Source organism: Eptesicus fuscus, chromosome 13 (genome assembly GCF_027574615.1).
Source record: "Eptesicus fuscus isolate TK198812 chromosome 13, DD_ASM_mEF_20220401, whole genome shotgun sequence".
Classification (NCBI taxonomy): Eukaryota; Metazoa; Chordata; class Mammalia; order Chiroptera; family Vespertilionidae; genus Eptesicus; species Eptesicus fuscus.
In genome coordinates, this window is record NC_072485.1 from 21,793,913 (window position 1) to 21,805,306 (window position 11,394).

General features: G+C 39.9%; 1 protein-coding gene across 1 annotated transcript in view; it reads left to right on the forward strand.

Annotated features, from left to right (window-relative positions):
• MAML2 (mastermind like transcriptional coactivator 2) overlaps positions 1-10,653 on the forward strand; it is a 350,306-nt gene extending 339,653 nt beyond the window's left edge. The window contains 3 exon segments of the mRNA XM_008149191.3: positions 1,166-1,369; positions 6,425-6,536; positions 9,384-10,653. Of these exon segments, the coding sequence (XP_008147413.2) occupies positions 1,166-1,369; positions 6,425-6,536; positions 9,384-10,399 (1,332 nt within the window). The 3' untranslated portion in view covers positions 10,400-10,653.
• Positions 10,654-11,394: the final 741 nt, after the last annotated feature.

An 11,394-nucleotide genomic window follows, 5' to 3' on the forward strand; every position in this document is an offset into this window, starting at 1 on the left:
TTGTCAGGCATCCTGAGAGTTGCTTTATCTTTTTAAGCTCTTGTATCCTCGCACAGTCCAGTTGGGGAATGAGAGTTGGATTTCATTGTTCCCACATAGCCAGTGTTTCTCAAAGAGCATTCCCTGGGCCAATGGGCATGAGAATCCACCTGAGCAGGTACCCGATCCACAGCCTCAGAATTTCTGGAGCAAGGCCAGGGCATCTTTGACTTCGTACTTGTATCATATAATCTAAAACTTGGTCCTATATTTGCTTGTATTTTTAAATGTAAGTGTGTAAGTTCTTCCGTAATTAGATGATAAAGTCTCCAAGGTGAGGACAGTGCTTTCTAGTTTTCTTGTAACCCCAACAGTATACAGCTCAATTCTAAACACATCATCAGAAGTTAATGAAAGTATTTGGCTGGGTTTGGCTTTCTGCACTGCAGGGTCCTGACCTGTCAATACCTAAAGATTGGTAGAGACCTTACATTAGAATGGAGATTCACTAGTACCCAGTATTATTTCATATACAATGTGAGTTTTCAGTCAGTACTTTTTCATTGTCAGTCAGTTGGGTGCTCTTTTATTACTTAAGCACTGAGATTTCTGACTTACTGACCAGGGAACAAAATTAACAAGTCTCTTAAAAATGAAGTCCTCTTCAAGTTTGGGAGTGTTTGTAAAACAGAAGTCACAGGCCTTCCTGCCTTATCATCACAAGCGAGGCCCCTTCTTTTCAAAATGCTTATTCAAATTTTAAACATGTGAATTGAAACCTAATTTTCTTTGCAGGATCAGCATTGATATGTGCTAACCTTAGGGGAAAGGGAGAACTTGTTACTTTATGATGTGTTTGTTCCTGAGCAATTGAGAGGTTTGCCATATGTTTTTATGGTCGTTTTCTTTGAGGTTCCATAAACACCTTCTGGAATGTGGAGGTTCCCCCACCAGAGTCCTAGGGGAGCTTTTCCAGGGCCCTAATGTCACTGACGCAGCTGCTTCGGTTGCCATGATATGCCATTATTTCTTCTACACTTAGAAAGCAATTCTCTGATCTCCAACCCATTAACCATGTTTGATCTTAACAAGATGAAAAATGTTCAGAATCTAAGCTTATGATCTGTGTGATACGTTTTGCTTCTTTCAATTCACAGTAGCTTTCTCCCTCCTTTCTCTTCTTTAGGATCAACACACTGTGGTAGGCCAGAGCACAGGCCCCAGTCCAAGTCCCAACCCCTGCTCAAATCCAAACACTGGAAGTGGTTACATGAACTCCCAGCAATCACTGTTGAATCAGCAATTGATGGGAAAGAAACAGACTCTACAGAGGCAGATCCTGGAGCAGAAACAGCAGCTTCTCCTGCAGCAGCAGATGCTGGTGGATGCGGTAAAACTTTCTCCTATGGTCTCCTGCACGTACCTGCCGGCCCAACAGAGAGAGTTCATTACTTTCCATTTCTATTTGCTGCCCTTTTCTGTGCCTACTTATGGGACAGCAAAAAGGGTGTCCTGTCTCTAAGAGAAGTTAATTCTATACATGTGAAGTGCTTCAGGGGGAAAAATAAACAAAAAAATACTTGATTTACCAGCTGCTGGACAGTTGGAAAGCAGGGCACCTCAGCTATCTAGCCCTGCCCAGCCCAGGAACGTTTAGAACCACCAACATGGGCACTTGAATCAGGCAAAAGAAACCAGTCTTGTTCCGCAGCCCCGAGGGGCAGAAATAGTGAACAGAACTCTAATCAGCTCACATCCAAACTGATTTTAGAGATAAGAGAATTGTAAAAGCAGTTTTTAAAATATAGCATCTCAAAATGGGGGATTTTTTTTAAGAAAATTGAAAATGTATTTCCCACTTTTATCATATGGAAGTAGCCTTAAAGAAAGTCAGGGCCATTATTTCCCACACATTACCCAAACATTAACCCTGTTCAGTGTTTATCTGCTCATTCCTTCTGTATTCTCAGACATACACATGCACTCAACAGCTGATCCAAACCCTTCCTGCCTCCTAGGACCAAAGCCCTATCTCCAAGTTCCATTCTCTCCCTTCAAACTGGCCAAATGAAAGAAGAAAGGGACAAGGTTAACCATCTCCAGGTTGATAGAGCCAAGGAACACAGAAAATAGAAGGAAAAAAACACACAAATTTTTATATTCAAGGAACTTTGTAATAAGAGTCAAAAACCCAAGGTGTGATAAGTTCTAAATTCCATTCAGTAAATATTTAGTTATTTACAATGGGAATACAGCCATAAAACGAGACAGACCCTGCTTGGAGCCCACTGGGGATGCTACATAAATAGGCAACTGTAAGGCATGTGATGAAATGCTATGATGTGGGAACTACTAGGAATGGTTCCAGAGAGGAAGTAATATCTACTGAAGATCTGAAGGTGAAGTGGGAGGTGCAGATGAAGAGCAAGGGTTTACAGCCAGAAGAGCCAGCAAATTCAAAGACTCGGAGACAATATACGACATATCAGTTAGCGGAGGCATAGACTGTGCACAAGGACAGAGAAAAGCCAGAGGATAGAGCTTAAGAAATCAGAATCTACATTGTCTGAAAAGCAATGGAAAGGATGTTAAGGATTTTAAACAAGGAAGTACTAGATTCAGATTTGCATTATAATAAAGGTATACACATAGTAAGGAAAAATGTAATGGAGGAAAAATATGAAATCCAGCTGGAGAGATTGGGGATAGTCTCTCGGAAAAGGTAAAATTTGACTTTGAAGGACTGTAGGATTCTGATGGGTTCCAGACAGAGGGTGGGCCAGAGACCAAAAGGCACAGCCTATGTGTGTATTTGTTAGTCTGAGATTTTTATCATGAAATATTTAACACATAATGAAAAGTATGCATAATAATGTAATAATTATTTCTGTTTCTTAAGGAATAACAAATGGAATACGTTTAAAGTCCAAAGCATATGAGAAGAAATAGAAATAAATTTATTTGAATTTGAATAAGAAATAGTGAGAAATAAATTTTCAGGTGACCTTGAGTATTGCCCTAAGGTTTAGGGGAACCACCGACCTAAAGTGATGCATCTGATTTCTCCTATAAATCATAGTTGTTAAAACCCCAGTTCTCCTACTCACTTTCTCCCATTTGTTTGGGTTGTTGTTTTGTTTTGTTTTTTTACCTTATAACTAAATAGCTTAGGAACAAGGGTAGAGAAGGAGAAAAATGTACAATCTAAGATTGACTTCCTGGTTACACTGTCATTCCCATCAATGCTACTAATTTGTCAAATTATAACATGCAGAGGTTGAAATTCTGGGTTTTCAGCTCTGATTAAAAGGCAAGGAAACATTCCACGAGGGTCCTATCCTGGCACCGGCCTAATTCCCATTGAGCCCCCGTTGAGTCACCACTGGGACAGGTGCAAAGGGCAGTGGCACGAGCTGCGAGAGAGATGAATGAGAACGAGGCTGCTGTTTTTTGTGATTTTTATAAACCATTCACATTTCTCTTGTTTGGATGCCATTGAGGGTGCCTGTACTTTTTAGCATATCCAGGAAGAAACCGTCTTTGACACCACTTTACATTAGCATATGCTTTGTAGTCATTTGCAGTCAGTTGGCAAGGCCAGCTAGGCGCCTACATTGAGACATTTTCTCATGAAAGTGTTATCCTTACTCTCTATTACTCTCCCACCAATGAAGCACAAGGAGTGGAGGCGATTGGTACTTATTACAATGGACATCATAATTATCAACACGTTTCGTGCACCTACTCTGTGCCAGGCACCATGCTGAGCTTTTTCAGAATTAAAGGATTAATCCTTACAATAGGAGTGTGTGGGAGGTCCTAGAAGTATTCACATTTTACATTTTGAGATGGCAAAACTGAAGCAGGACCGATTCTCGCTGTATTAGGTTTTTCGGTCCAAAATATTGCGTTATCCTGAGACATTCGTTGATAAGTTAAATTCCATGTTACACAGAAGTTGTCTCAGGGATGCCTGCGAGTTTACACTTGCACAGAATGGGAATGTTGATCTCTTGAGAATGAAGCAGTCTCCACTCTGTGCTGAAGGTTGGTCTTGGCTACTCTGCAGCACACAGTGACCAATAGGCCTTCCTGTGATAGTCCATGTGCAAGGCCATTACTTCTAACTCATTTGTGAACAAGTAGTTAAAGAAGATCAAGTTTCCAGAGATGTATATATTAACTCTTTAGGTAACTTAATTTAGCCCTCGGGAAAATAAAATGTCAATAATTAAATTGAATATATATAAATAAGTCCAAATTTGAAATCTAGTCTTTAATGGGAAATGAAAAACCTAATCTCTCTCTCTCTCTCCCCTTTCTCTCTCTCCACATGAATCTGATTTTCTTCAACATATACAGCAGAAACACCTAATTGCATAAGAAAAAAATAATGGATGCTTTTGAAAAAGAGAAGATTTCAGAAAGCCCCATGCTTGGCATAAAAATCAAAACTGTCAGCTTGCACAATAGTTTACAACAGGAATGGTTGAACATTGCCACATTTGGGTTCATAGAACATCTGAAAGCTGTTTTTTTAAACATTTAGGGTTTGGGTAAACCCAAAGTTTCACCAACCACTTTTTCCCTTAATTTGTGAACCCATATTTAAAAGAAATGTATCCATGTGTTTCTGATTCATTTACACTTAGCTCATCAAAATTGTGTTTTATATGAACTACTTGATGCCCCAAAAACCCTTGTGAGCCTTTCAAGTTTCTTTTTTTCTTCGAAACAAGAATTTGAATTTGGTTTGTTGTTGTTTTAAGGCTTCCCCCCCACACACACCCCCGTATAGTGGATTTATTCTACTTAGAAAGCCTGGAATTTTATGGGAAACTGAGATACCCATGGTTTGTACGGGTTTGGCTTTCATGTAATTTACCCATCTATCTGTTACATGGTCTTCTTTTCTTTTTATTGACTTTTCTAAAATTATATTGTTCTCTGTCTACCTATGCCAATTATCTTTATCTTTGAAAATGGAGGTTGCTTTGGGGTGCGGTGAAGCACGTTTAAAAATTTCCTGATCCATACTGAGAATGCAAAAAAAAGTAGCCCTTGATGTCCCGATCTGATAGGACAGCCAGGCCGCTTTGTTCTCTGTTGGACATAAACAATGTTACAAAATACTGGCCTCAGACAGGGTTACTCTGAGACCATGATAAAATGAGACAAAATAAGGCCACTTGATAATTTTGTCTAAAAACAGATATAAACAAGGTCACTGTGCAGCCCACAAAATACCAAAATCCCCCTCTTTGGCTAAATGAGTGACAGCTATTTCATTACTCAGTCATAGAATCAACCTCACTTTCTGATAGCTGACAATCCAGAACAAATCCTCACTTCCTTAGACCCTCCCAACATCACCCAACCAAAGCCCAAGTCCTGTGACAGGCTCTTTCTTACATGCTCCTACTAAAACACCCATGGGCCCCTGTGCAGTCTCCCTCATCGAAACAATAATAAACTACATTGGCAATATAAGTAGAGTGTTCCCTATTTCCTCTCTTAGCTCCCAAAGAAACCCACTCTAAAGATCTAAAGGTAGGTGACTCCAGAAGGAAGAAAAGAGGGAGCCTGGGAAATTTCTGTGCCTAGAGAATGGGGGACAGAGAAAGAGAGCCCTTGTATGGTATGGCAGGAAAGAGCCTGAGTTTTTGACTCAGGATTTGGTTTCTCTTCTACACTTTGTGATCTTGGGTAAGTCACTAGCCTAAGGAAGCCTCTGTTTCTCAACAATGAGGTGGGAATAACCAGACCTACCTTCCAGGGTTGTTTATGAGGGAAAAAGGAAGTAATATGCCTATATCGCCTCTACCAGTACCTGATAGGTTATCTCCTCCTGTCTAGAGTTGCCAGATTTAGCAAATAAAAATACAGAATATCCCAGTGTCCTGTATTTTATCTGGAAACCCTAATCCTGTGCCTTCAACTCTGTGGGGCCAGACCTATATACAGGGTGGGGCAAAAGTAGGTTTACAGTTGTGAGTAGATGAAACACAAAGCTTATTCTTGTATTATTACTTATTAATTATTGTATTATTGTCCATACAAACAACTATAAACCCACTTTTGCCCCATCCTGTATAGGTGCCAAAGCATACCAAGTGTACTACAAAATAAAACTGGAACTATCATATCAAAAACTATACAAATTTAGTCCTCATCAAAATCTAATTGCAAAGTAAAGAAAATAAGAGTAGTTGCTACACCTAAAACACATGTCAAATGTTAAGGAAAGTAGAAGTTGCACTTCCATACAATAAGTTTATTGAAATGGAAAGGATTTGTCTCTGAATTGAGACTAATAAATAAGGTCCATGATTCATAACTATGACTGAAGATTGTTCTCATATTCTTTTTTGAATAAAAGTCTATACATTTTTATAAGTGACAAAGTAACAATGCAATTCAATATGTTTTCATTTGTGTTTTCAAGGAGAAAATTACTTCACAAGATCAGATAAACAGACATTTGACAAGGCCACCCCCAGATTACAAAGACCAAAGAAGAAATATGGGTAACATGCAACCAACTGCTCAGTATTCTGGTAAGTGTTCTCAAAAATTAATAGAAATTGTAGCTGTGGGAAGAAGAAAAATGTTCAGTTTTTAATATTTCCTCCTTTCCCCATTTTATATTTGATTGTAACATCTTTCTTAGACTACTTCACTACCACCAATATAACTTTCAGAGCAAGACCAAACTTGAATATATGTAGTTTTCTCATCATTTCTTGCTTAATCTTGTTCTGTATTCACATATTTCACTGCTCTCCGGACTACCTCTGAGAGTTCAAAAAACTTAAATATTTTCTAACTGCTAGGTTCAACCATTCTCCTCCCAACAACGTATCTTGACCCAGATAGTGTAAGGTAAGTGGCCATTTCTTTCTGAGTCACATTTGTAATTTGCTTAAAGCCCAATCTTTCTGTCTCCACCTTTGGGCTCAGGTCCCTAACATAAATAGTCCTGCCACCAAGAAATAATTAAAAAGCAAGTTTAGCCCAGCCAGTGTTGCTCAGTGGTTGAGCATCAACCCAGGAACCAGGAGGTCATTGTTGATTCCTGGTCAGGGTACATTTCCGGGTTGCAGGCTTGATCCCCAGTAGTAGATGTGCAGGAGGCAACCAATCCATGACTCTCATCATTGATGTTTCTATCTCTCTCTCCCTCTCCCTTCCTCTCTCTGAAATCAATAAAAACATTTTTTTAAAAAAGCAAGTTACGTTTTTATGAAATCTCTCAAAAATACCAAAGGTGATTGCATTTCAAATACAAAACTTCTTCATAGATATCTCAATATAACATAGGTGATAGGCACTACCCCTAAAATCTCTCTCCTCTCACTGAACTCCAAAAGGAGTTCTCCCAAACCTAGCCTGTGCTGGTCCTGCCTTCTCCTATTCACCATCTATTCAAGTCCCTTCTGCCCAGAATTCACTGCACTTCCTTATGTCAATTAAGTTTGTCTTGGAGTTTCCCACATTCTTTCTGCTTTACCTGTTACTTTCATCTGTTCAAGAAGCCATAAAGAAGGTTGTCTAGAGACAAATGAGCTATGACTGCTCCTGTGTGTTAACATTTTCTGGCCCTGTTATAAACATGTTGTTCTAATTTATGTCAACTTTTTCAAATGCACCAGATTGCCTCTCTCCACTAAAATTAGAAAAGGGATATATGTATTCTACTCTCTAGATTACTGTGCCTCGGCAAAAGTAGGATTCTTTAGTTGATTCTGTCCTCGAGAAGGTTGAAAGACAAAATGGTAGTGTGGTGAAGGTGGTGGTGGGGGTGTTAATGGGGGATGAAAGGGAGGCATCTGCAATACTTTCAACAATAAAGATAATTTTAAAAAAAGACAGGATGGGGTTTATTTGGATCATGGCTTCTAATACCATCCATGGCCTATCAGTGGTTTTATGGGAAATAAATATTATACAAAATTCAAGGTGGATGTTTGGGCTTTTCTTTTCCATTCACATAAACGAATACCTAGGGATAGTAGTCTAAGGCTAGTTTGGTGGCTCTACTATGTTATCAGGGGTCCAGGCTTCCTTGCTTTTCTGCTCTACCTTCTTTAGCATGGAGCTTCTATTCTAAGGGTTGGTGTGTCCACTACACCTCCAACCTTCATATCCATATTCCAAATAGAAACATGGAAGAAGGGAAAAGTAATATGGCCTTCCAAATATGTCAGGTTCCCTTTTTTAAAAAAATTGTTTTTAATTTATTGAGGTAACATTGATGAATAACATTATGTACATTTTAGGTATACAACAGTATTTGATATCTGTATACTTTCCTATGTGCTCACCACCAAAAGTCTAGTTTCCTTCCGTTGCCATGTATTTGACCCCCTTTGCCCCATTTTCTCATTCCCTCCCCCCCAAATCTCTTCCCTTCTGGTAACCACCATTCTGTTTTCTATATCTATGAGTTTGTTTTTGTTAGTACGTATGTTACTATTTGTTTTATATTCTACATATGCATGAAATATGGCTTTTGTCCTTTTCCATCTGGTTTATTTCACATAGATCTATACATGTTATCACAAATGACAATATTTCATCTTTATTTATGGCTAAGTAGTATTCCATTGTATATGTATAGGGTGGAGCAAAAATGGGTCTACAGTTGTGAGTGAACAAAACAGCCAAAAATTATTTCCCTTGTGGAACTTACCATCCAGCACACACTTTAAACAAATCTTACTGACATCTCACTTTTGCCTCTCAAGATGTCTTCCAATGATGACTTTAATCTCCACAAGCCAGGAAGATTCCAATGTGTTGACTAATTGCTATCTTACGTGTGGAGCCTCTCCATTCAGCAGCCCATCATTGGGTGGTCCCACATCCAGTCACTTATTGAAAGGCATCAATGTAGCTGACAGGTCCTTTGAGGCTCCATGGATTTCTCAATACAAAGGCTAAGTGCTAAGTTAAAACTTTAAAGAGCAAATGCTACTGGAGAGAGGAGGCTGGAATATCAGGGGAAGTTTAATGAAGAAACTTGGCCTGAGCCTTGAAGAACAGAGAGGGCTCAGTGAGGCAGGAAGGACATCAGAGGAGAGGGAAAGGGCATGAGCAAAGGTAGCTCATGGCGTATGGATAACAGTGCCATAGTAACTACCTCCTGGAACAGAAGGCTTTCCGTATGGAAATAACCACAGGAACACTGGTTGCATTGAATTCCAGATGTTTAAAGAGATGGGAATTTACCCTCTGGATACAGGAGCCACTCGTGGCAACTTCTTGAATAGGGATGATACAGTTGAAGAATTGGACATGATTTTCAAGGTGATAGGTTTAGCCTTGCTAAGTTATTGCAAAGTTCTGAAAAAGAGGAGGTAACCTACTGCTATGAATTAATATAATTATCTTCTTTTCCTTAGGTGGCTCATCAACAGTGAGTTTAAACTCTAACCAGACTTTGACAAACCCAGTTTCAACACACACCATTTTAACTCCAAATTCCAGCCTCATGTCTACTTCCCATGGAACAAGAATGCCATCGTTATCCACGGCGGTTCAGAACATGGGGATGTATGGGAATCTGCCTTGCAATCAACCTGGCACATACAGTGTCACATCAGGAATGAATCAATTGACCCAACAGAGAAACCCAAACCAATTGATAGCAAATCAAAACAACCCTCTCATGCCACGGCCACCTACCTTAGGGCCAACTAGTAATAATAATGTGGCCACTTTTGCAACAGGACCTGTTGGCAATTCACAACAACTGAGACCAAACTTGACCCACTCTATGGCAAGCATGCCAGCACAGAGAACATCGAACGTAATGATCACATCCAACACAACAGCACCAAACTGGGCCTCCCAAGAAGCGACAACCAAACAGCAGGAAGCCCTGAAGTCCGCAGGAGTCCGCTTCCCCACAGGTACACCTGCAGCCTATACTCCAAACCAGCCATTGCAACAGGCGGTAGGTAGCCAACAATTTTCCCAGAGGGCAGTGGCTCCTCCTAACCAGATAACACCAGCGGTGCAAATGAGACCTATGAACCAAATGGGCCAGACATTGAATGGACAAACCATGGGTCCGCTCAGAAGTCTGAATCTCAGACCCAATCAGGTGAGCACACAGGTTTTGCCTAATTTGAATCAGCCAGGAACAGGGTTGAGTCAGCCAAGGACAGGCATAAGCCAGCCACCATCTCTGACACCTGGCAACTTTCCCTCACCCAACCAAAGTTCCAGGGCTTTTCAAGGAACTGACCATGGCAGTGACTTAGCTTTCGACTTTCTCAACCAACAGACTGATAACATGGGCCCTGCCCTAAACAGTGATGCTGATTTCATTGACTCTTTACTGAAGACAGAGCCTGGTAATGATGACTGGATGAAAGACATAAATCTTGATGAAATCTTGGGGAACAACTCCTAAAGGAGAAAAGGGAGAGAATTCACCAACTCCAGGCACTAAAAGGCAGTATTTTACAAGGACCCTGGAAAGGCCAACTGTTGACTCTTAGTTGGGCTGCATAAAGATACCGCGGCTTAGAAATGGAAAGCAGAAAGTAGTGAACATTTTGGTCCAAATGCTCGTTTTAAATCTCAAACCTGAAAGTAAAACATTGGGATCACTTTTCCCTGTCTAAACTCCAGGACATAGTATCCAATTTATCCAAACAGAACTGTGATGTTGATGTGTAACATATGTTTCCCAAACTCCTTTTCTCCCTGAAAGAGAAGTAATACAACTTTTAGCTTGTTTAAACGCCATGTTATGCGGAGGTATTAGTTCCAAGCAACAAGCAACAAATTCCTTAATTTGCTCTAATAGATACAAGTGTGGTTTGAACTTTCCACTTTATCTTTTCATTTAGTTTTTCTAAAATTTCCTAGATTGAAATGTTATAGGTTTCTTTGCAGTAACCAAACACTGTCCTAAGTAAAGGAAAGCTGGAGAACCTAGAGAACATTCAGGGAATTGTGAAGTATCTTCCCCACATATCCTGTACTTCATTAAGATGCTGTGTCTAGTGAGGAAACATTGAAGCCTGAATGCAGAGCTGTCCAACAATATTTGGGCTTCCACAACCAATTTCTGAATCCATGTCCAAGTCTTACATACAATCACCTGTCCGAATCATACTGAAATACTAGTGCACATGTTTACATCAGTTTTCACTATTTTAAAAAGAAAGCACCCATTAGGCATTGCTGTAAAGGAGATTTATTTGGCCACAGATAACATGGCGTGTTACTTATTATAATAATGGCCCCTGCTGGTTAGTTCCCAAGCTGAGTGAAATTGAGTCTGATCCTCCCTGATTACTTTGATGACCAGAGACTGATTTGTAAGGAAAGGAAGTTTTGGGGTCAAACCTGAGATTACTAGGTATCATGTTTTGGTTGAAAATAAGAAGCAAAAGATCA